A 23,784-nucleotide genomic window follows, 5' to 3' on the forward strand; every position below is an offset into this window, starting at 1 on the left:
CCTTTGAACTCACAGTGCAAGCCCTTATCGTTGGAACTTCCAAGCTGAGGGAGCTAGGATAACGATCATCTAGATTACTTGCTGTGAAAAGAACAGAGGGAGAGTTCCCCAGAGAACACTGATTTCTTAGTTTAGTGTATGAGTTGCCCAGTGACCTAGACAAGGGCTTTTAATCCCACAGGTGGCCCAGAAACTTGATGTGCTGCCCAAGGAAGCAAAAGGATGGAGGAAGATAGGTGAACAGCATTTTAAAGAGAAGACCATCATGCGTATTCAAGTCAGAAACTGTGTACCCCACATTTTATGATAGAGAGTGGAGATGGTAAATTCTGCAAAATATCCATGCTAATATTCAAATATCATTTTCTGCCTTTCTGTGACTTTTTAATTTCAAAGTTAAATGATTTGGTGTTTTCCCCTTTACTCCTCAAAACAGAAAAAGATAGTATTTTGGAAGTCCAGGTGTTATTGTTTATCAGTATTACATTTCAGTAAATCCATTTAGCTGAATTACCATTTTTTTTTAGAAATTCACATTCTTTTATTTATTTATTTATTTATTTATGACTGTGTTGAGTCTTCGCCTCTGTGCGAGGTTCCTCCCTAGTTGCGGCAAGTGGGGGCCACTCTTCATCGCGGTGCGCGGGCCTCTCACTATCGCGGCCTCTCTCGTTGCGGAGCACGGGCTCCAGACGCGCAGGCTCAGCAGTTGTGGCTCACGGGCCCACTTGCTCCGCGGCACGCGGGATCTTCCCAGACCAGGGCTCGAACCCGTGTCCCCTGCATTGGCAGGCAGATTCTCAACCACTGCGCCACCAGGGAAGCCCCCTGAATTACCATTTTTAAAGTACTGTTGATAGCAACCGTTTTTGTGCCTCTTAGGGTACAGTTTTGTGAAGTTAAGAATTACTGCTTTAAGACCATCAAATTGCAGTCAACAGCACATCTTTTTGTTTTCCCCCTAATGAAGTTTGTACTGGACATAGGCTATAACCCAGCTACTCTGTAAGCATTGCACGGATGGTATCAGTAGACTTCTGTCAACAGTAATCATGCTTTCAAACCAATAAAATGTCAGCCTTTTGAGTTCTCACAAGGAAGGGGTTCATTCCTTTCAATTTTTAAGTGGCATTTCTTGGGGTCTTAGACCCAAATACATACTGCTAAGAAAAACTGCCAGTTTTAACCTCTTCCTAAAGCTTTTATAACCCTAAATTGTTAATGATCTTATAGTGGAATTCAGAATATTAAATGAAAGGTTAATAGGTGTTGTAAGGCCCAGTATTCCCACAAGAAGGTATTTTGCTATTTAGAAATGACTTAAGTTCATTGAATGTCCATTGCTGTACCTCTGCTGACTGCCATTCATTCAGCCAGAGCCTGCCCCTGACTCTTGGGACCATTTTATCTCCTTTGGAGATTAATATTAAAGCTAAGTGAATGGCATGATTTTCTGCCAAGAAGATTATTTTCTTGCAGCAATTCCTTATGTGTGGATTTTGGAAAGCTGTATGTGGCTAAGAGAGAAGGAAGTTAGACTAGCTTCAGATACACACTTTTCGAAGTAGGACTTCTCTAGCGCCTTCCTTTAGTCTGACTGGTTTTTCAGACAAGAGGAGTTAAAAAGAACTCCTGCTTATGAAATGGCAGTTGGTTTCAAAGAACATGGACCCATTCAGGCTACCTCAGGTGTGCCTCAGGCTACCCATGATTGTAAGGATGGCAGTGAGGCAGTGGATTTGAAGCTGGGCTTCTTGTAGCCTCGAGTTGGAGTAGTAACGTGACGCTCTAAATCTAAGTTACTCTCCCAGTGTTTGCTTTTCCTTCTCCTGCTGCCAGCTGGCTTCTTCTGTACTTGCCAGGTTTCTGCTTTTACGTGGCTTTGGCTTGCCATAGCCCTGACTCTACCTCATGGCCTCCTTTTACCTTCAGCTGTGCTGCTAACAGACAAAAATATCTCTTGTTCATTCAGATTCCTGGGGCAGACAGTGATTGTCCAGCTTAGCTCTTCATCCAGGTCATGGGTCCTAGAGATGGCTCATGTGTGATTAGACTGCCCTTTGGCCCAGGGTAGGCACCTGACCCATAAACTGTGCCCAAGAAGAAGGCAGGTGCTAAACATGACCCTCCCGACTGGGGTGGGAGTGGGAGGTTGCTGCAGGCGCCACACCATCTCCAGAATAGGGGAATTAACGGTAATTGCTTTTCTCCAAGATCCTACATAAATGCTAATTTTATTTGTAGTCCCAGTAGAAGGATGAGTGTTACATACACAGGTGACCCTTGAACAACATGGGTTTGAACAGCACACGTCCATTTACACGCAGATTTTTTTCAATAAATATGCACTGCAGTATTTCACGGTCTGCAGTTGGTTGAATCCCCTGCGTTGGTTGAATCCACAGATGTGGAACTGCAGGTGTGGAGGATCAGCTGTAAAGTTACACTCACACTTTTGACTGAGAGGGTGTTGGTGCCCTTAACCCCTGCGTTTTTTAAGGGTCAACTGTAGTTGAGATACTTTTTAATACTGCTTTTCGTTTGTTGGTTTTTTTTTTTACTTCTCTCTATCATTCTTAAGAAAGAGAAATTGCTTGGTAGGTAGGAGCTCAGTGAATTTGTTACAAATCCAGCTTAGTTCTTATCCTCAGAAACATTCTTGGGTTTAAAAAAAAAACATCAGTTTTAGGTAGAGCTTTAGCCCTTTTATGTGTTGTGTTCCTTATTCAGTGACGTATGTGGGTCTGTAGGCCCTTGAAATTCTCTGTTTGGGGTATCTGTTTTGAGCAGCATTACATACTCTGATAACCTAGTAAGCGTTGTATGGAACTTCACCAAAGTGGAAAAAAATCCAAATAGAAGGTCAGTATATAATGATTCTTGGGTTTATATTTACCCAAAGGATACAGATTTTAAACTGAATTTTTTTAAAGATCCACATAGAATTTGGGGCTGTTTTTTAGAACTAGCAACTTGTTTCCCACACTGCCAGAGTTAGTAAGAACTCTTTTTATCTTTTATTTTTTAAATAATGGTAAAGCCAGAACTGAAAACTGACTGCCACAAACTTTTCAGACGTGTGTTGTTTGGCCTATGCAGGTTTAAAAACATTTGAGCCAATGTTGGAAAATAGGAAATTTCCGCATAACTGTTCAGGCTCCTGGCTCTGTACGGTAAATGGTGTGACCTGCCAACTCTGAAATGGCAGTCCTGGTTGGAACCTGGTGATGGTGGCTCCCGTCAGAGTGCAAGCCCAGTCAGTAGGTGCCTGTGCACACAGTAGGCCTTTTGCTCTTCCACCAGTACTGCTGCAGTGCTGCGCATTGTCTTTTGTAACCATGTGAGCTTGTATCCCTGTTGTGAAGAGAGATATGCTCTTTTATGGAAGATCTGGGAGGTGCAGGCGGATGTATGTCTGTGTTCATATATATATATATATATGTGAATCATCCATGATCTGACGCCCACAACAAACCTCTGTTAATAGTTTACATATTTTTCTCTAGTCTGTGTGTGTGTGTGTATGCACGTGTATGTATATATATAGATAGCTATAGCTATAGATCACTCATCACTATAATCATAATCCAAATGCCGAATATATCCATTCTCCCCAAAGTTTCCTTATACCCCTTTGTAATCCTTTCCTCTCCTGTGGCCCCTCTAACTGCCCTCGCCCCAGGCAACCACTGATCTATTTTCTGTCATTATATAGTAGTTTGCATTTTCTGGAATCTCATGTACATGTGGGTTGTCTTTTTAAAATTTTATTTATTTATTTATTTATGGCTGCGTTGGGTCTTCGTTTCTGCGCGAGGGCTCTCTCTAGTTGCGGCAAGCGGGGGCCACTCTTCATCGCGGTGCGCGGGCCTCTCACTGTCGCGGCCTCTCTTGCTGCGGAGCACAGGCTCCAGACGCGCAGGCTCAGTAGTTGTGGCTCACGGGCCCAGCTGCTCCACGGCATGTGGGATCTTCCCAGACCAGGGCTCGAACCCGTGTCCCCTGCATTGGCAGGCAGATTCTCAACCACTGCGCCACCAGGGAAGCCCCGGGTTGTCTTTTTAACATTTGAGATTATACAATTTTACATTTTCCCCTTTTTAGCCTAACTTTGAAGACAGTTACGGGATTGTACTTTTTCTTACGTTTATTGTCACTTGCGTTCAATGAGTAGTCTGTTTCCTTTCCTATTAATCCACAGGTGTTTTAGTGTTTTCTTGGTTTATATGCACTTTCCATTTGTTAACATGTTTTTCATCATTGTTAGAAATATTCTCCAGTGCGTATTGTTTTCCTTATAATTATACGTTATTTTAGACATGCAGAAGTTCATCATCTTTAAGTGATCAAGTTTTGCAACACTTCCGTCTGCGAGGCAGGACGTGAGTGGTTTTAGGGAGCAAGAGAGTTCTTACTCTGTATTTGATCGCCTTTCCACTGTGAAAGTTCTGCTTGTGCGCAGTGGGGGGTTGGGAGCAGCGGTAACTGCTTGTGTCTGTTTGATTAAGTGTATTTTCTCTAGAGCTGAAAGTTGTTAATTGACAAGCATTGCAGGTAACTTGCTGAACATTTACTACTTCTGTTGTCAAACAGCCTATTTTATGAGGGTTGTAGGAACTAGTAGGGTTGAGTGCCTGGGTCTGAGTACTCGGCTATCTCTGGCTCATGTCTCAGATAGAAACTCAGTGTTAGGAAATGTTTTCTGTTTTCTTTCAGGTCTGCTTGGCTTTGAGGAGGAGCTGCAGCACCCCTGCCTCACGGCCTAAGGGATGGGCTCAGAGAACAGCGCTTTGAAGAGCTATGCCCTGAAGGAACCACCGTTCACCTTACCCTCTGGACTTGCTGTTTACCCCGCTGTATTGCAGGATGGCAAATTCGCTTCGGTTTTTGTGTATAAGAGAGAAAACGAAGACAAGGTTAATAAAGCTGCCAAGGTACTGTAATAGGTGACTATCTAATAGTTAGTACTTTTTACTGTCGTCTTGTTTTCTATTAAAATATGAAATTAATGAACTTCAAAGGGGGTAGGTCATAAGGAATAGTATTTTTATTCATGTCCTTTAAAAATGTAGTTGCCCTTACTTCATGGGAATGTCTCCGACTTGCACGACAAGGTCAAGTACCATAGGTAAGCCAGAAGCTTATGCAACTCAGCGTGATAGCTCTTATCCTATTTTATTTTTTTAGTGAGAAAGTTTGGGAGGTGATTTTACATGGCTCATAGAAGATAAAGGGACTTAATCTAGCTTAGCAAAAATGCTGTAAGTATGGACATTTTAATCGGTGTATTGATGATGGACCTGGAAATTAAATATTTTAGGAACTGTAGCTACTGTTTTTTCTTTTCCTGAGGCATTGTGATGCTCCCAGAAAGAATGTGAAACTGGAATGTGGGACTGGATGCCCCAGAAAGAATGTGACCTGGGCTCTAGTTCTTGCCGAGGGAGCTTAGAGCGTTAACTTCTGGCGGCTTCGGTTTCCTCCTGCCTCACAGCTCCTAAGTGCTCCTCCCGGTAAAGGGTGCCAGTGCCATGCTGGCTGACCTACTGTCAGGGGACCCTGGCCTCTTATTAGAAAAAGTGATTTCTCCTTGGAATATAATTAAAGAAAACAGCCCTAAGTGTCTTTTCAAATTTAGTGAAAACAAAGGTATTAGGTGATATTTCCTTGGATAGCTAGCTGCTTCTTTGGGTATTCAGGCATTCAGATTATCTTCAGGAAGGTTCTGAAAAGGCACGCATTAATTAACTCTTCGTTGTTTACTATGGCAGGCGTACTTTTTCAGATTGATTTGGTATCTTTATTTTGTTAGAGTTATGATCTACGTACCTTGAGTCACTTTGTACTATCAACAAGAATGAAACATTGGTATCTATTTCATAGGTCTGTTTAAATGGTTTGTACATTTTTTTATGATTATAAAGGGCTATGTTATAATATGTAATATTAGTAATATAATTTTGGCATTTTGTTTGTCACACCGGTTCAGTATTTGATGTCTCTGATCAGGCATGAAGTTAACAGTTGTAAGGTGGTTCCTGAGGAAAACGTTCCTCTCAGGATGCATTTTCCATTTATGGACTGTGGTAAAAAGTATAGCTGGCTGTTGTATTGCTAAGTAATTGTGCTTTTTGGTAAGACTACGTGTTTGTCTCTTTTCATCCCAACTAGGAATTGTTAATAATTTTTTATTGTGATTTTGCAAAAGATAAAATGCCTTGCCTCCCTGTCTTATTAACTGTATGTAGAGTTAATATCTGACATATTTCCTGTTATTTTCATCTGATAAGGTTGCACTTTTTTTTAGTAATAATTTAGAGCGACTGTTACTAGTAAAGTACTAGCAATTTACAATTCTTAGGGTTTTTTTCAAAAGACCATAAGATTTTTGAAAATTACATTAATCTTTATGGTGTATGTACCAAGAAAGTAGAACAACACAGGTCAAAAAGGTTCTAAAGGAAAGAAACAAAGACCTGCGCTCAATGTTTGAGGATTTCCGTGCTGTAGTAATTGCAAAGCTTGAGAGGGAGGATTTTTTTGCCCCTTGGTATCTGTGCATACTCTTCTGAGCCTTTTCAAATAGTTCATACTTGTCTCTTATGTTCTTCAGGCCATTATGTGGCTTTGAATACCTGAGCCATGAACCTGAGAAATCTGAAATGGCAACAAAATGATAAGGAGTTTAGACGTAGGTTACAGTACTTGAGAAATGTATGGCATTGCGTCAGGTTTTAGGAACTTGATTTCCGAGATACCTGAAGTATTAAAACACCATAGGTCACTTGCCTCACTTTCTGTAGAGTTAAGGCTCCTAGTTCTACCACTGATAGTTCTAATGACCGTTTCAAGCAGATATAGCAGTGTTTTCCTTACCAAATATTGTTAGGTAGTGATTGTACTCTTCCTCCACTGTTGTAAATAAAAAATAACAATCACAGCACACTGTTCAACCTCTGAAAAAAGACGAAATGCAAGTATAACCTTTGGCCACAAAACAACATCAGAAATATTTCAAGTCCATCATATCTTCTCATCTTACCTTGAATTCATTAGCTACAATAGTATAACTTTCTCACTGGTGATTATGACTCATTTCTAACCAATAGCCTATAAGGAATGATAAATCCTGAGTCAGAACTCGGTTACTGTGGTTTGCTATAATATAATCTAAGTGCTTAGTTAGGGCTTCATGGTGAGTACAGGCTCAGAGAATGATTCCTGAGTGTCTTTATACCAAGTAGCCACTTCGGAGTAGGTATATAGATGCTATGTCAGTGCTCTGCTTAGTGCCTTAGGAGACATTATGCTCTTCTCCGTGATGGGTTCAGGCTGCTTTGTGGAAAGGTTGGTCAACATATTTGAGAACCACATTGTGTGGGCACGAGAAAGAGATAGAAGGGATGAATGCTGTGCCTGCATTCTGTTTGGAAAATGCTTTACTGCTCTTCCTTAAGTTGACATTTTCTTTCTGTTCCTCTCCCTCTCCAGCCCTTTGCTATGCTACTTACAACCCTCATTCCAGTAAATCAACTTCCCTACATCGTCAGCTTTTAAAAAATGATTTCCTTCCCCTCATGATCAAAATCTGGTTCTCTTACAAGGCTTCTAAGCGTCAGCGGCTCAGGAGAACTTGGGAAGTATTCCCCCCTCCCTCAGGTATGATGGGGTCACCAGGTGGAAGTGGCCCTTTGCCAGCTCCCACCACAGTTTTCAGACTTCACAGTCTCATCCTTTCTTCTCTAAATATCTGTCAAAGCCTCTTGTCTGAACTCCAGATCTATATTTCCACCTGCCTCTTGAATATCTCCACCTGGGTATTCCAGCAGCACCCAACTGCAGGCTTTCCAACATAGAAATCTTTTTTTTTTTTAACTTTTTATTTTATATCTAAGTATAGCCGATTAATAATGTTGGGATAATTTCAGGTGCACAGCAAAGGGACTCAGCCATACATATCCGTGTATCCATTCTCCCCCAAACTCCCCTCCCATCCAGGCTGCCACATAACATTGAGCAGAGTTCCCTGTGCTATACAGTAGGTCCTTGTTGGTTATTTATTTTAAATATAGCAGTGTGTACATGTCATCAGCTCACTAACTATCCCTTTCCCACCCCCGGTAACCATAAGTTCTTTAAGTCTGTGAGTCTGTTTCTGTTTTGTAAATAAGTTCATTTGTATCATTTCTTTTCCAATTCCGCATATAAGGGATATCATACCATATTTCTCTTTCTCTGTCTGACTTCACCCAGTATGACAATTTCTAGGTCCATCCATGTTGCTGCAAATGGCATTATTTCATTCTTTTTAATGGCTGAGTAATATTCCATTGTATATATGTACCACATCTTCTTTATCCATTCCTCTGTCGATGGACATTTAGGTTGCTTCCATGTCCTGGCTATTGTAAACAGTGCTGCAATGAACATTGGGGTGCATGTATCCTTTCGGACCATGTTTTTCTCTAGATACATGTCCAGGAGTGGGATTGCAGGGTCATATGGTAGCTCTGTTTTTAGTTTTTTAAGGAACAACGTAGAATTCTTTATTCCTTTCCCTTTCTGCATTTTATTCCTAGTTTATGATCTAACCTACAGGCAGTGGGCATTTAAAGACAGAACATACTTACCGTCTTTATCTCAGATTTGCATCTTAAGGGTACAAGGGAAGAATATTTCTCCCTGAAGATTCTTGCCCTCTAGTATAGGCATCTTGTTATTTTGTCATTATTTCTTTAATAGAGTAAAATTAAGGCTTTCTCCCTGTCTTAAAACTTGCAAGTGAATTTGATCTATAGTTAAGAACTACTACTTTGTGTTGTTTTCAAAGTGAAGTAGCAAATTAGAGGTAGAATGGTGATGAAAATTTAAGCCCCTAAGGCTTGAATTAATTCTCTGGGTAACTGATTCCTGAAAAGTAGGGATAGTTTATATTCAAGACTAGAGTCACACACTTAACATCTCTGTGTGGGCATAGATAAGTATACATATTGGCACATTATCTAGTACTACTCATATTTAATAATAAAGGCCCTTACTCAGAATCCTTTTTCAGAGACCAGCACCTAGTACAGTGAATGAGATGTGATAGGCATTCAGTAACTTTGGGACAAATGCTTTCAAGTCACTCTCATCTGACAGCAGTCACCTGTCTTCACCAGAACAAGAGCCATTTATGTCTTTAATTGATGTTCATTGAGAAAATATCCTAGTTACACTTAGCAAATACCTCTTGTTGTTCCCTCTGTTCTTTGGAGCAGCAGAAGCTTGGATGTATTTGATTCGTAACTGCTAACCTTTCCTGTGAATCTGTGCATAATTTTTGCATAACGTTGTGTGTGCCAAAGGGGAGTGACAAGTAAGGTTTTTGCTAAGTTAAGAGCTTTGTTCAGAATCATGCAAGAGTTATCCCATTCTTCATTCAACAAATAAGAAGTCACTTCGGATAAAGAATTTTGCTGGTCGTGTAAGGTTAAAAGGATAAACAGAAGCAAAATAGAACATATTATTTATTAATCAGGTGAACATTTATTGACTGTGTATTTTCATGCCAGCACTGAACCAGGTAGCATTCCTTCTGACTTACTAGTCTGCCCTGAGTATTAGAAGGAGAATAAAAGAAGGTTTAAAACCAAAGGAGAATAATTAGAGCCCTAAGACACAAAAGCTGAATGAAGACTTTTTCCTGAACAGGCGAAAATGAAGTATTTCATGTTTGGCTTGCAAATTATTTGAATGTTTCTTATAATGAAAATATGAAAGAGGCTGCATAATTTTACTTGGAAACCACAGCTCCAGAGATACCTGTAGGAAGTTCTCTTCATTTAACACACACGCATTCAACCAACCTGCTAGCACAGTTCTTGGCTTATCTGGACCTTTGCTGTATTTATATGGGTATGTATGGATTGTTTTAAAAGCTGATATACAAATTAATGGTTTATAATTGCTAGTTAAAAATTTTTTCTTAACTCTTTGTTGTTTATTAGAGTAAATCAGGGGAGGGTAACAGCTTCCTTCTTAAGAATAAACAAAAAATCCTATTGGGGCTATCCCCAGAGTTGGCAAAATTTGAGATAAGAAAATAAATTGGACAAATCAATCCACTCAGAAGATTCTCCTATGATCTTACCTGGGAGAAGTTTAATAGACAAATGTGAGGTGACTGATATAAAACTTGTACCAATGCTGGGTTATGGGCTCTTCAACTATCCCATGTTCTTCTGAGAAGACGTTTTGGAACATTCCAAACTAACTGCTTATTTGTGAAAATGAAACCTGATATTATATTGGGGGCTGTTCTCCAAGTGAAATTTTCCATCAGTCTCCTCCCAATTTGATGATTGGTTTACAAGGCTTCCCCAGTGTCCAGTGGATTGTACAGGGTAGAACTCGGAGATTTAAAGTCATGTAATTTCTTTTAGAAAAACTGGGTGATTTGTAAGGAAAACCACCAATCCAGCATTTAAGTTTTGCTGTAAATACATGATAAGATTATTACCTGGGTTGGGAATTTTGGCTTATGGATCTCCTAAGTTACTCAGGTCAAATTTTAGGGGGTAAACAGCATGGGTGGAGATTGGAAAAATCTGGATCTCGTAAGTCTGTTATAAAACCAACCAGGGAAGGAAAGCAACTCAACAGAATTAACCTCTCGTGTTCAGACACAAAATTGTTTTATATTTGTCATCCACCTGTGTATACTCTTTGTCTGCTAAGAAAATAGGACAAAGGAAAAAGGTGTGTGTTTTGGGGGAGAATACTCCATATTAGGAGGTTCTAAAGTGGGTTATCCATACCCTAGGGATTGTGCAGTATGATTCATTGCCATTTGGGGAAAATATATCAAGAATGTCTATTTAAGTTTACCTTTAATCTTTTATTTTGGTACTTTCTCTTTTTTTCCATTTATTTATCTTTGGCTGTGTTGGGTCTTCGTTGCTGCACATGGGCTTTCTCTAGTTGCAGCGAGCAGGGGCTGCTCTTCGTTGTGGTGCGCGGGCTTCTCATTGCGGTGGCTTCTCTTTGTTGAGGAGCATGGGCTCTAGGTGTGCGGGCTTCAGTAGTTGTGGCATGAGGGCTCATTAGTTGTGGCGCATGGACTTAGTTGCTCTGTGGCATGTGGGATCTTCCCAGACCAGGGCTTGAACCTGTGTCCCCTGCATTGGCAGGAGGATTCTCAACCACTGCGCCACCAGGGAAGTCCTGGTACTTTCTGTTTTGTTGGTGTTTTATAGTAGTATATGTATTTTATATATATAACATATATATACAAAATATATATTATACGTTCGTATAATATATATCATGCATAAGCTACATATTTAACCTTTTTACTGGTGTGAAGTGTGTGAACAAAAACCTTTGACGATCACTTTTCTAGATGATAAAAAGAAGTTTTAAAGATGGTTGAATATTTTAGTATTTTTTAGTATTCCATTTTAATTTATCTTGACTTGGAGTCTGTATTTCTTTATTTTTTTAAAATGGTTGCACTAAGGACTTCAGTATACATAACTAACTTTTAATAGTCTACTTTTGGTTAGTATTGTACCACAGTCAAATAAAATGTAGAAGCCTTGGAATCATATAGGTGTCTCCAGCCCCCAACCCTGCCGTTCTTTGGTTACATATATATCAACTGTACGTGCACACTAGCACACAGGCATACATATACATCACACACATTGAAAATCTCACCAGGCAGTGTTAACAATATTTACTTTATGTAGGCATCTGTATTTTAAATAAGAAGTAAAAAGTAACCTTCAAATTTATCCTGAGGTTTATTATTTCTGGTTTCTGATGCTCTTCCTTCACTCCTGAAGATCTAAGTTTCCCTTTGATATCATTTCCTCTTCAGCTTGAAGAACTTTAACATTTTTGTAGAGCAAATCTTGTAGCAACAACTTTTCTATTTTCCATGATCAAAAATGCCTTTATTTTGCCTTCTTTCCTAAAGGATATTTTTGCTAGATACAGAATTCAGGGTTGATCCTTTTTTTTTTTCTTTCATTGCTTTAAAGATAGTTCCCCTTTGTCTTTTGGACTCTGTTTTCTTATGAGAAATTAGTATCATTCAGTTTGTTATTTCTCTCCACCTGTGTTGTTTTTCTCTAGCTGCTTCCAACATTTTTTAATATATCTTTGATTTTCAGCAGTTTGATCATAATGTAGTTCTATTTATCCTATTTGGTGTTCATTGAAGTTCTTAAATCTGTAAACTTAAGTATTTGGCCAGATTTGGGAAGTTTTCAGCCATTATATTTTTTAGCCCCAATTCTCTCTTCTTTCTTTTTCGGAACTCCAATTATATGCATTAAATTTTTTGTTATCGTCACCCAGTTTTCTAAAGCTCTGATCTTTTTTTTAATACTTTTTCCTCTTTGTTCTTTAGATTGGTTAACATCTTCAGGTTTACTGACTCTTGCCTCTGTCATCATCATTCTGTTTTTCAGTCCATCCATTTAATTTTTTATTTGTAATATTTTATTTTTAATTTCCAAAATTTCCATTTAGTTCTTTTATGTAACATTCATGTCTCTTCTGAGAACTTCTATCTTACCACTTATCTCATAACTGTTTCCTTTACCTCCAGGGGGAATTGTTATAGTAGCTGCTTCAAATTCTTTCTGATAATTCTCCCTCTGGTCTATCTGGTGGTCAATCTTGGGGTTGATATTTGTTGGTTGTCTTTTCACATTTTCATGGTTCTTTGTCAGTTGAGTGACTTTGGATTGCATTCTGGGCGTTTTGAATGTCCTGTTGCATAGACCTTGGTTCTGCTGTAATCCTCTGGAGAATATTGATGTTTTTTGTTTGCAGGCAGTCAGTCCCCTTGGGTTCAAGCTGCTTCTTCTTCTTCTTTTTTTTTTTTAACTACTCTCCTACCACCCTTCCTGTGCATGGTAGTTCAAACCTTAGTTCATTTCTCAAAACTTTGCTGTGCTCGTTTGGGTCTGTCCTGTGCGTGTTTGGTTCAGGGGTTAGTCTGAGACCTGCGTAGGTATACAGATAACTAGGGCATCTCCTTTTCCCTCCCTTAGCCCTCTCTCCTCTGGGGCAGCTTCCTCATACTCAGCCCTGCTTTGGTTCTCCTGGCCAGAAAGATGGCAAGGTTTCTCTCAGAGTTTTAGCCACCTTTGCTGCACTGCTCTGCACCTGGGGACCGCCTTCAGTGCACAGCTGTGAGAAGGGACATTCCCTGAACCGGGAAACTCCCCCCAGTGGGTGACTCCCCTCCATAATCTACGTGTTTTTGTTTACTTTTCAGAGTTCTTAGGTAGTTGTTTTTGGCACTTTGTTAGGAGTTTATAGCAGTAATCATTGGAGATCTAGGCTCTTGGGGGGCTTACCCTCCCATAGTGGAACTGGAATTCTCTGTAGAGTAATGTAAATGTTGGTAAAGTGAATACTGTCAGAGCAAGTCACGTATTCTTCTCTGCCTTTTTTGAAACTTGGCGGGGGTAGGTGGGAGAGGTAGGGAGCTGGAAAAGACCTTGAATGTAAGAATACATTTTCTGACTTGACTACAATGTTAATGACACTATAGTTAATCTTGTTTTGAGTCATTAACTTCACCAACTCTTCTGTTTATATTTTTAAAGCACTTGAAGACACTTCGTCACCCGTGCTTGCTAAGATTTTTATCTTGCACTGTGGAAGCAGATGGTATTCATCTTGTCACTGAGCGAGTGCAGCCTCTGGAAGTGGCTTTGGAAACATTGTCTTCTGCAGAGGTCTGTGCTGGGATCTATGATATATTGCTGGCTCTTATCTTCCTTCATGACAGAGTAAGTAACCTGGACACAGTCTGCCTCACAGGCTTTCATGTAGACCAGGGGTGGGGTGGTGGGAGGAGGCTGACGCATGGGGTAGTGCTGGTGAATTACGGTATCTGTAGAAATCATAAGTTACTATTCTTATCAGAAGGCTTCCTGAGGGAAAACAGCATATAAGATGCTACAGACAGACAGGTGGTTTGGGGAACAGGCAACAAGTTCTTTGTCCCTGGGCAGTTATTTATAGAACTTTATTTCAGTTTACTATAGTCTCTCTAGTTTTCGATAAGTCTTTACATAAAAATAGCTACAGCTGGTATTTGTTATTAAGTCAAGATAAAGGTTTAGTAACATCGGTGCTGCTGATGGACCAACGTTCCTATTTGTTTTCAGGAGTTTTTTTTTTTTTTAGATTTTAAAGAAAGAAATTACCATTTCTTAGAAAGAGGCAGAGTTTTACACACCCCTTTCCATTCAAGTAGGTGGTACCAAAGAGAGAGAGCCCCTAACACTGTGGCAATGTTTGCTATGAAGGAGATAGAGTATTTTGTTTACTTCTTGTTTATTTCTTAAGGGTATTATTGAGCTACTATTTGTTAATGGAATTTACATTCTAAAGTATTAAGGCCTTTGGCAGCCCCTCTCCCCAACCCCCCCAGATTTAAAAACACCAGTTGTAAGTTAGAAGCACTTGCATTTGACTCATCTTAATGTGTTTTTAAAACATTTTCTGTTATTGGGAGACAGACTCTCCAAACATCACTTTGGATTTATCATCTCTTAAAGTATGTCTAAGATTCACATAAGTAGAATTATTAATGCCCCACTGTGGAGGAATATTTTCTTTGTTGGAGAAATGCATGAATGTGGTAAAAAGTTTGAATAGTATGAGAGTGCAGATAGGGAAAAACAAGTCCCTGCCTCATCCTTGAATCCAGCGCCCTGCTTCTCTCCATCGACAACCATGATGATCAGTGTGTTGGTCCAGAGATACTCCTTGTGTGTAGAAAGCAGATATCTCTGTGCTTACTCTCCTTTGCTGTTTCTCAAGCGGAAACACACCATGCATACTATTTTAAGCTTTCCTTTAAAAAATATATAACTTGGAGTGTTTTATATAAAAACGTGTACATATTTGATCTGGTGGGTAGAATATTTAAAATGCACTTATCCACTGGAATAATTTCTGGTTTGGAGAAAAACATACTTCAACCCTGTTCTCGTTTTCTTCTTCCCTCTCATTTATTTGACTGTACTGTTTTTTATAGTTTTAAATTTGGCTCTTCTGTGGTCTGTGGGATATTTCTGGTGGTCCTCATCATTCCATTTTCCTCTTCTTCAGGCAGAATTTTTTTAATGCCTACTGACAAGATTTCAGGTGAAGTGGATCTGGGTTCGTGATAGAATGTAGGTGAGAAAGAATTTAGAGGAGAAAATTAATACAGTAACCTATGGGAGCAAAGATAAATTGTACCTTTAAAGGCATTTGAAGCATACAATGTAGGTTAAAAAGACTTGCAAATTTATGTTTAAGGACACTTGTATCTCCTGACTCCCATGGAGATGGGGTTGTGTAATATCTGTGCAGTGGCTTTTACGTCTTTATTAACCTGCCTCACCAGGCAGGGGGAGATAAGCCTTTCTATTGTGTTTTTTCCCTTTTTTCTAACCTCATAATGTTTAAGCAGCCTCATTCAATTCGTCATTCCTTAAAGTTGTAGTTCTGTTTATTATGCCACAAGTAGGAAGACTTGCCATAATTTTTTTTTTTTTTTTTTTTTTTGGTAAAGAGTACTTAGTTTTTTAAAACTTCTACTCAGAAAATTGGAGTGGCAGTCTTCTTCCTGTTCTTTTTTTCCAGGGACACCTCACACACAACAATGTCTGTTTATCATCTGTGTTTGTGAGTGAAGATGGGCACTGGAAGCTGGGAGGAATGGAAACTGTCTGTAAAGTCCCTCAGGCCACACCAGAGGTAAGCCAGGTGACAGGCCCTCTTTGTTATTCAGAATTTGATAGCATTTTGGTGTGTGGTTCTCCCCTAGGGACTTTCCTTCAATGTTAGTGTGATCTCAGATTCGGAGACTTGACTTTTTTGTCAATACTCATATTCGTAGAATTGTGGGATTTTACTCTCCAGGGGGAGGCTAGGAGTCATTTATTCTTTTCTCCTCATTCTATAGTTGAGGAATCAGACTGAAAGAGGTAGAGTGGCTTGGTCAAATTTTTAATTAAATGCCCGTCCTCTGTGCTCCTGTAGTAGCCTGTACTTAATTTTCCCATTGAATGTTTAATATTGAAATTACCTTCATGTGTCTGTCTTCTTTACTAGTGGTTGAGCTTCTTGAGGGTGATAGTCTCGTATACTTATCTTTATATATCCACCTAGAATAGTGCCTGGCACATATTAGGTACATTAGAAATGTTCATTGAACAATTGTTCAAGTTGTCCAGAGTCATACGTCATGTCTTAAGAGCTGGTATCAGGAGCTGTGCATCTCAGCTCCTCCTAGTGGGCTGTATTGTTGCTGCCTGTGGTACTTCTTGAACAGTAATTTTGTCTGACAGTGATCTACATATTCCCCTCCTGGGTTGAGCAACCTTGCTATTCTCTGTTTTGTTTCCTGTTTTCACCATCTTGCATGTTGCCACTAGACTTAACTCTTTTTAAAACAGAAAAACCACTCCCATCATAATTTCCCTATTGACAGGGTGACTCCCTGACTTTCTGGCTCGGCCTAATTTCCCTTGTTCCCTTGTGTGCAGCTTCCACACGGGGGCCTTGTTGCATGTGCACCTTCAGGGGCTCTGGCTCAATTCAAATGCTCCTTCCACCACGAAGACATTCCTTTATTATTTCTGCCCCTGTTGATCACTTTCTTCTCAGAAGTCAGCTTCCATGTAATTAGTATACCAGGACATAATTCTTCCTGTGGGGTTCATCCCAGATTCTTTACCATGGCATACAAGGCCCTTCACAGTCTCCTCCCCAGCCTACCTTTAGCTCCGTATACCACTCAGTTATTGAGCTACACTCCGCTTGCATCCTGTTCCACGCAGCTCAGCTGTGTTCTCATGGGTGGTCCTCCTTCACCCTCTTCTTTCTTTGTGTGCCTTCTTTCTTTCTGTTGCTGGGATGCCTTTCTTCCCCTGGGTTCTCTGCAGGATGTAAGATGGGGCTGACGCCTAGCTGAAGTCTGGATCTGGCTAAGTCTCCCCTTTATGAAGCCCTCCCCCAGGCGTTCCCTACCCAGCACGAGTAGTCCCCTCCTGGGCTTCCACGGCACTCAGCCAGCACACGGTACCGAAGTTCTTAGTTTACGTTCTAGGTTGCGAGCACCTGGCTGGGGGCGGGGATTTATTGCATTCATTTTGTATTCCTGGTGCCCTAAATGGCGCTTGGGACATATAAGCTCTTGAAAAATAATCTTTGAATCAGTGAATGAATGTACTTGTTCTGTGGATGTTGGCTTTGTCTCTGTAGTTTATAAGGTCCTCATTATATCTCATGTGACAGCAAACCTTATGATTGACTTGACTCAGTGAGCAGATTAATGATAGATTTGTTCTCCGCTAGAGAAGCCTTTTATTTGTTAGTATCTATGCAGGATGAGAAAGAAGTATTTCTAATTTCCTTGTAAGGAAATCAGTTACAGAGACGCCTCTGAACACCAGAGGGTTTCTGTTAAACCAGCTGAAGGGGAAAGGAAAGGGAACTGATAATTTATTTTCCACTAAGCCTTGTGCCATGCCAGGTACTGTGTCTACGTTTTTCAGTTATCAAGATTTTAAATTTATGCATTTAATGTGTGGCATTGGTTTGAAGGTTTCATTGCTGCTGTTTCCATTGCTTTTTGCTTTTGTAACTTAATGTAAGAGATTGGTTCACCAAACATACGCTTGAATTACTTTCCTTAATTTATTTCTCTGTCTAGTTTCTAAGGAGTATTCGGTCAGTAAGGGACCCAGCATCTATCCCTCCTGAAGAGATGGTAAGAGGATACGCTTCAGATGTAATGAAGGCTTCTTTGTGTAACTGAGTATGAAACTTTAAAAAAACCTTTCCTCTGCCCACCTCTTTCTTTGCTAAGTTATAGACGCCTCATAATTCCTCTGGCCTTGAAGGCTTCTAAGATTTATTGTATCATCACAGCAGAAAGCCTTTTTCTTGACACTCAGCTTACATTTGTTGGTCATATAGACACCCGTGATAGTGCTTAAAGATAAGAGGTACCTCAGTGAGCAGGGTTGGCGCTTCGTAGCTATTTCATGGTAAGTCTTTGTACATTATTGGAAGCCATGAGAGCTGAGGAGGCAAGATCCGAGCCCTTTTCTGTGCTTCACCCAACCAGTCATCTGCCTATCTGGCCATTAGTTGGGATTCCAAGATGTAAGGAAGAGCAATTATTAATATTATGGTGCTGGTAAAGAAAGAGTGTATTTACCAGTAAATTCAAAAGCAGCTGCTTTCTCCAAATTTGTTCTTAACCACTATAGACATTGACCCCCAAAGACATATTTAGTGTGCTTTACAGGAAATACAAACCCAACTATAAACTTAAGCATAAACCTAAGACTTGAAATAACTCAGGTTTACTCAAGTCAGTACTATGTATATATAGTAGTGTTTTTCAAACTGATGATTTGTGGGTTTTGAATCAATTTAGGGGTCCTGACCAGCATTTTAAGGGAGAAAAAGAAAGGAATAAAATAGAAAATATCATTGGACATCTTGGGTAGTAAAGCTAAATACTGTTTTATGAAACTTTTGTTTCTGATATGTATTTATACATGTATATGCATATGTTGATAATGATAATTATGATAATTTTTTTTCTCTGGTTTGCAGTCAAAAATATTTTTGAAAGCCACAGACATATATTCTGACCTTTTTTTCTTTTTGCCCTTGTTTGATATTATTAGTATCTTTGATAAATTCTATTCACTAATAGTTTTAAGAGCCTATAAATTTGTGTGTGGTAATATGTAGTTAGCTTTGAGTATAATGAAAGTGGGAGAAAGTGCTTCAGAGAAAAGTAGAAATGGTTTGTAAAGCAGATCCTCTGGTTTTAATGGTCTTTACTGCTTTTAGTTTCCAGAATTCACAACTCTGCCAGAGTCACACGGACATGCTCGGGATGCGTATTCTTTTGGGACATTGGTGGAAAGTTTGCTCACAATCTTAAGTGAACAGGGTGAGTTGGAGTTACGCTACTGCATCCACAGAATAAGTAGGAAAATCATCCATGGCTTGTTCTGTGTGTATTCAAAGCACTGCAGTCTTTGATCATAGTAAGGAGCTGTTGCTTACCAAGTAAGTTGTTTAGGGCAGATCCTCATAGCAGTGAGGGAAGAAGCTTTGGGTTTCTTTACTTTGCATAGTTAAAAGAATTTTAAGTAGGAAGCACTTTGAACTATGGCTATGAATATCATATGTTATTATCTTATTAATTGGTATTTATGGTCTAAAGACGATTCCTTATCAAGCCAGCCACTAAGTAAGTGAATGCTGTTATTGATGTATATGTAATGATCTGAAGAGTAGAGGAAGATTCAAAGTTTTTTATTAATTTCTAAATCAAGATTAACGTTTCTTTATCTTTATTTTTTCGAAGTCCTTTTGATTTTTTTCTTTGTGATTTCATTTACTCATACTTTTTTCTTTTGTTGGCCCTCAAAGCCCAGGCCACTGAACCCATAGGTCTCTTCTGAGCTCTCTGGCGGCAGCCTGCTTCACTCTCCTCCAGCCACGCCAGGCCTTCAGTCGTCCACCCTTTAAGTGTCCTGGGGTCCATGTCCCATTAGGCCCCTTACCGGCCTATATCTCACATTGCTGCAGCTCTGACGCAGTTTCTTCTTCCCGGTTCACGCGGTGCTCTGCAGTCACAAGCACCATTCGGCTGTCAGCTCTGCGTTGTCCCAGCCTAAACACTTGAGAATTAAACCCTAAGGCGTTCTTGGTGGATGACGAACTCACTGTTCTTCACTGTGTCTAGAATGGTGGCAATTATGTACCACCCCCGAGAGAATTGAAAATATAGTCATTCAGATAACTTCCTGTGTTCTGTGGGTGAGGAGACTTGGTTGAAAAGGCCCTCAAACCTGCCGCTTATTAAACCTCCTCCTCTGGGCCTGAGCTGAGTTAAACTGACAGTCGGGAAATGAGAGGGCTTCCAAGGGGAGGCACGTGAGCAGGGGCTTGGATGTGTTGGCAGGACAATTTTCTACACCTGCCAAGGAGTTTGGCTTCAGGCAAGCAGGAAGCTGTTCAGCAACAGCCAGGGCTTTGTTTGTTTGGGCTTTTACAGGTTGGTTTTTGCTCTCGTCAGTCTCCAGCTATAGAGGTCCTGAAAAGAGGGAGACGGCCTTGGAAACTAACTGTCGCTCTGGATTTCAGTTTCAGCGGATGTTCTCTCCAGCTTTCAGCAGACCTTGCACTCAACCCTGCTGAATCCCACTCCAAACTGTCGGCCAGCGCTCCACACCCTCCTGTCCCACGACTTCTTCAGGTGAGGGCGCCCGGGGTGACACGCTGGCTGCTCCCCGCCGATGCCCGCCTGCTCTCTTGCGGGTTATGCGCCAGCGCTGGGTTTTGGAGGACCAAATGATGCGGTCCCTTTCGCTGCTCTTGCTGTCCTTCATTATTAGAAGAGAGTGAATCATGTCCACCTGGGAAAACAGAGGGAGAAATCAGGTTGCCTCTCAGGTTCCTATCACAGATAGGAAGTTTTCGAACTCCTTGATTGTCATGGAGGGCCTGGGTCTAGAAACTATAGCTAGATTACTTAGGGCTTCTGAATGGGAAGAAGCTAGGCTGTGTCCAGTGGTTTACAGTTGGAAGTTAATTGAGGAACTTAATAAACATGGCCTCTCCTTTTTGCTGCCATTGTGATACGAGTCTGTTATTGTTGAATTTTACTTGGGCGGGGGGGGGGGTGTGTGTGGAAATGAGCTGATTTTTCTTCAGGCAGAAGATTGTTTTCTTTGTTTAGTGATACGTGATGGAAGAGCAAAGAAGTCAATTTAGAGGGAGGGCACAGTGTAGCTGTTAATACTGTCGCTGGATTCAGAGGTGTTTTTGAACCTCTCTTCCAGGTTAGTTTTAATTATGTGTCCTTTATTTTTTAATTTCCATGACTGCAGAACTTCTGCACAGGTTAACTCCACATTCATGACTTTTATTAGCAAAATCAATTTTATGTCAGAAACTAAAAATCCTATGTGTTTGCAGTCGGAAAGCCTGAGAGAAACCAGAGTGAAGGGAAAACTAATATTATCCCTGGAGGGGAACAGTTACCTCTAAGGATGGGGCGGGTATATTATTAAACAAGGCAGAGAGGGTATTTTCCTTGTAGTTACAAGGGTTTTGTCACTTATGCTCCAGGGAAACTGTTCAAACCTTTCCCATTATGAGTCTTTTAACCAAGGTATTTCCATGTCTTTTTGGGTGATTCATAGTGATACTTTATTTATCTTGGTATAGAATGTCTACAAAGAAGAATCCTTTACAGTAAATAGATGCTCTCATTACTATGTGTGATAAGAGTTCTTTAGTAAGAATTGGGTATTAAACAGAGACGGGAGAGGGAAGCCAAAACCACACACCGGCTCCCTCTCCCCCAAATCTGATTGTTACACGTGAGGGGAAAGCCCTGCCAGAGGCGGCAGCAGGAGGAGGGCCGGCAGTTCCCGCTGAGGCAGCCGAGCCCATCTGATTACACTTCAGTTAAGGCATTTGTGCTTTTTCTCTGCCGCTGAGCCAGAGGGAGACAGATGTCAATGTGAGGAGTGGAGACCCAGGAGGTCAGCTGTCCTGGCGGGGGCCGCAGGCTGCTGCTGAAGCCTCCTTTCCAGGGGCGACGTTCGCTTGGAGCTGAGTGTCCTCGGGACTCTCTGGAGACCCTGCAGGAAACTGACCACTCCTCTCACCCTCTTCCCTGCCTGGCTGCAAAAGTGACCAGACAACTACAGCAGGAGAACTGAGAAGATCCCTATGACTTGTACCAGAAATTCCTCTTTCCCCAACCCTCTTTAATAGTTTTCACCAAAGGAGACTTGAAAATCAGCAACTATTTTGTAATGGTAATACCATTTCTCCCAGGATAGTTCATGTAACCACATCCTATTACAACAAAAAGTTTGGATGATTATGATGATGATTGAAACCGCAGTGTTTGTTAGCGTTTGTTAGCGTTTGTGTACGCACATGTGTGTGTGGTTAAGCGTGTATCCTCTTGACGGATCTCTTTGATATTCTTAAAATATTAAATTCCCTGTGGACTTGTTCCATAGTATTTGTCTTACAAGCTACTTAGTTATAATAGAATCTTCCAAGTGGCACAGGGGAATGTTTCTTTGTTGAATATTATTGTGGTGTGGTCTGTGGTTATGGCTTCAATATTTGACACGCCATCTTTAATCTGTTGTCCTGCATTTTTTTTTTTTTTTGGCATTTAGGAATGATTTTCTAGAAGTTGTGAATTTCTTGAAAAGTTTAACATTGAAGAGTGAAGAGGAAAAAGCTGAATTTTTCAAGTAAGTTTAGAAAATTCAGGCCTTAAAATTCCGTAACTTGGATTAAGACCATGTAATCACTTCAGGTGTCCTAGAGAGAATGAGTCAGACATTTGTTTTCTTAAAGTTTAGTGACATTTCCTATACGTCAGGCTCTTTTCTAGGCCCTGAGATGGATAGTTCTGGTGAGGGAAACAGATACAGACTGATAACTCTTAAACAGTGATGGAGCTTAGGGGGGGGGTCGTCCTGAGAACAACAGAGGATGGAGGAGAAGGAGGTTAGAGAAGAGGTATTCTAGGCAGAGGAGCAACATGAACCGGTGCACAGAGGCAAGACACAGTATGTCTTGTGCAAGGAATGATGAGCGCTTGGGTCCTGCTGGAGGGCAAGGGGTGGGCACCCTTGGACGTGGCAGTTAGGAGTATTGACACTACCGGTAAGCAGTGGACTTCAGGCCTTGAAACCACCGAAGGAGTGAAAACGGGCTGTGAGATGGCTGTCTCCTCTTGGGTGGCTCACTCTGTTTGCTATGGAGGGCACAGGTTTATTTCACATAAGACTTGGGTCGGTTGGTAGACTGCGGTAGGCCAGGTAGTAGATGTGAGGCCTCATGTGAGGGCAGTGATGGTACAGTGAAGAAGACACCGATAAGAAATATTAAAACAGACCGACAAGCCTTAGTGATTATCACCAAAAGAGTTAGAGAATACTGGAGGAGAGAACCTTCATGCAGGGAAAATGAAGAATTTGGCATTCAGTGTGTTGGTCTGAAGTGTCTGTGGGACTTCAGATAGAGATGTACGTGGGCCTTTGGGCAGATGGGTCTGAAGCTCAGGAGAGAGGTCTTAAGCTGATGAGCTAGAGGCGAATGTGAGGCTTCGTCAGCCTGTAGTTGGTGACATTGTCCCATAGAAAGTGGGTAGCATGAAAAGGACAGTGGCCCAAATGTAACCCTGAGGCACCCAACCTTGTAAGGGGGCCAGTGGGGAGGGAGTGGCTGATGAATGAGACAGAAGCAGTGGTTGGAGGAGGTTGAGAGCCAGGAATGCTGGTATTCCAAAGGAGTAGAAAATTTCAGAAAGATAGGAGCAGTCAACAGATACCTGTTCACTTAGCAGTCAGGAGAACACTGATGACCTTGTCTTGGAGCTGTTTCAGCAGAGCGAATCAAACTGCAGTGAATTGAGAAGTGGGTGGAAGGTGAGAAAGTGGACTTTGGGTAAAATCTCCTGAAAAGCTCGGAGAAGAGGAACATAGAATTGCTAAAGAGTTGCTAATGGAGTCAAGGAAGGATTTTTTTTTTTTCTTTTTAACAAGGATGTTTTTAAGGCTGGAAGAGACTGGAGCATGTTTGTAGGCTGAGGGGATGGAGCTGGTGGGGGAGTGAGGGAGGAGTTGAAGATGCAGTTGTGTTGGGGGGCTGTCGGTGCATGGCCCTGGGGGAGAAGGGGGTGTTGGGGCAATGGCTCAGTGGGGGTGACAATAA

At 40.9% G+C, this 23,784-nt stretch overlaps 1 protein-coding gene across 9 annotated transcripts in view; it reads left to right on the forward strand.

The window, feature by feature from the left end:
* SCYL3 (SCY1 like pseudokinase 3) overlaps window positions 1-23,784 on the forward strand; it is a 40,014-nt gene that overhangs the window by 1,293 nt on the left and 14,937 nt on the right. For 6 of the 9 annotated variants that reach the window (XM_082384581.1, XM_082384585.1, XM_082384587.1 and 3 more), the window contains exons 2-8: window positions 4,717-4,934; window positions 13,608-13,793; window positions 15,643-15,756; window positions 17,717-17,773; window positions 18,874-18,976; window positions 20,179-20,290; window positions 22,239-22,316. In XM_082384581.1, the coding sequence (XP_082240707.1) occupies window positions 4,770-4,934; window positions 13,608-13,793; window positions 15,643-15,756; window positions 17,717-17,773; window positions 18,874-18,976; window positions 20,179-20,290; window positions 22,239-22,316 (815 nt within the window). In that variant the 5' untranslated portion in view covers window positions 4,717-4,769. Of the gene's footprint in view, window positions 1-181; window positions 323-4,716; window positions 4,935-13,607; window positions 13,794-15,155; window positions 15,193-15,642; window positions 15,757-17,716; window positions 17,774-18,873; window positions 18,977-20,178; window positions 20,291-22,238; window positions 22,317-23,784 lie in introns of those variants that run through there. The other 3 variants (XM_082384582.1, XM_082384586.1, XM_082384589.1) reach the window with 3 other exon arrangements.

Source organism: Balaenoptera borealis (genome assembly GCF_965194805.1).
Source record: "Balaenoptera borealis genome assembly, chromosome: 1".
In the NCBI taxonomy this organism is placed as follows: domain Eukaryota; kingdom Metazoa; phylum Chordata; class Mammalia; order Artiodactyla; family Balaenopteridae; genus Balaenoptera; species Balaenoptera borealis.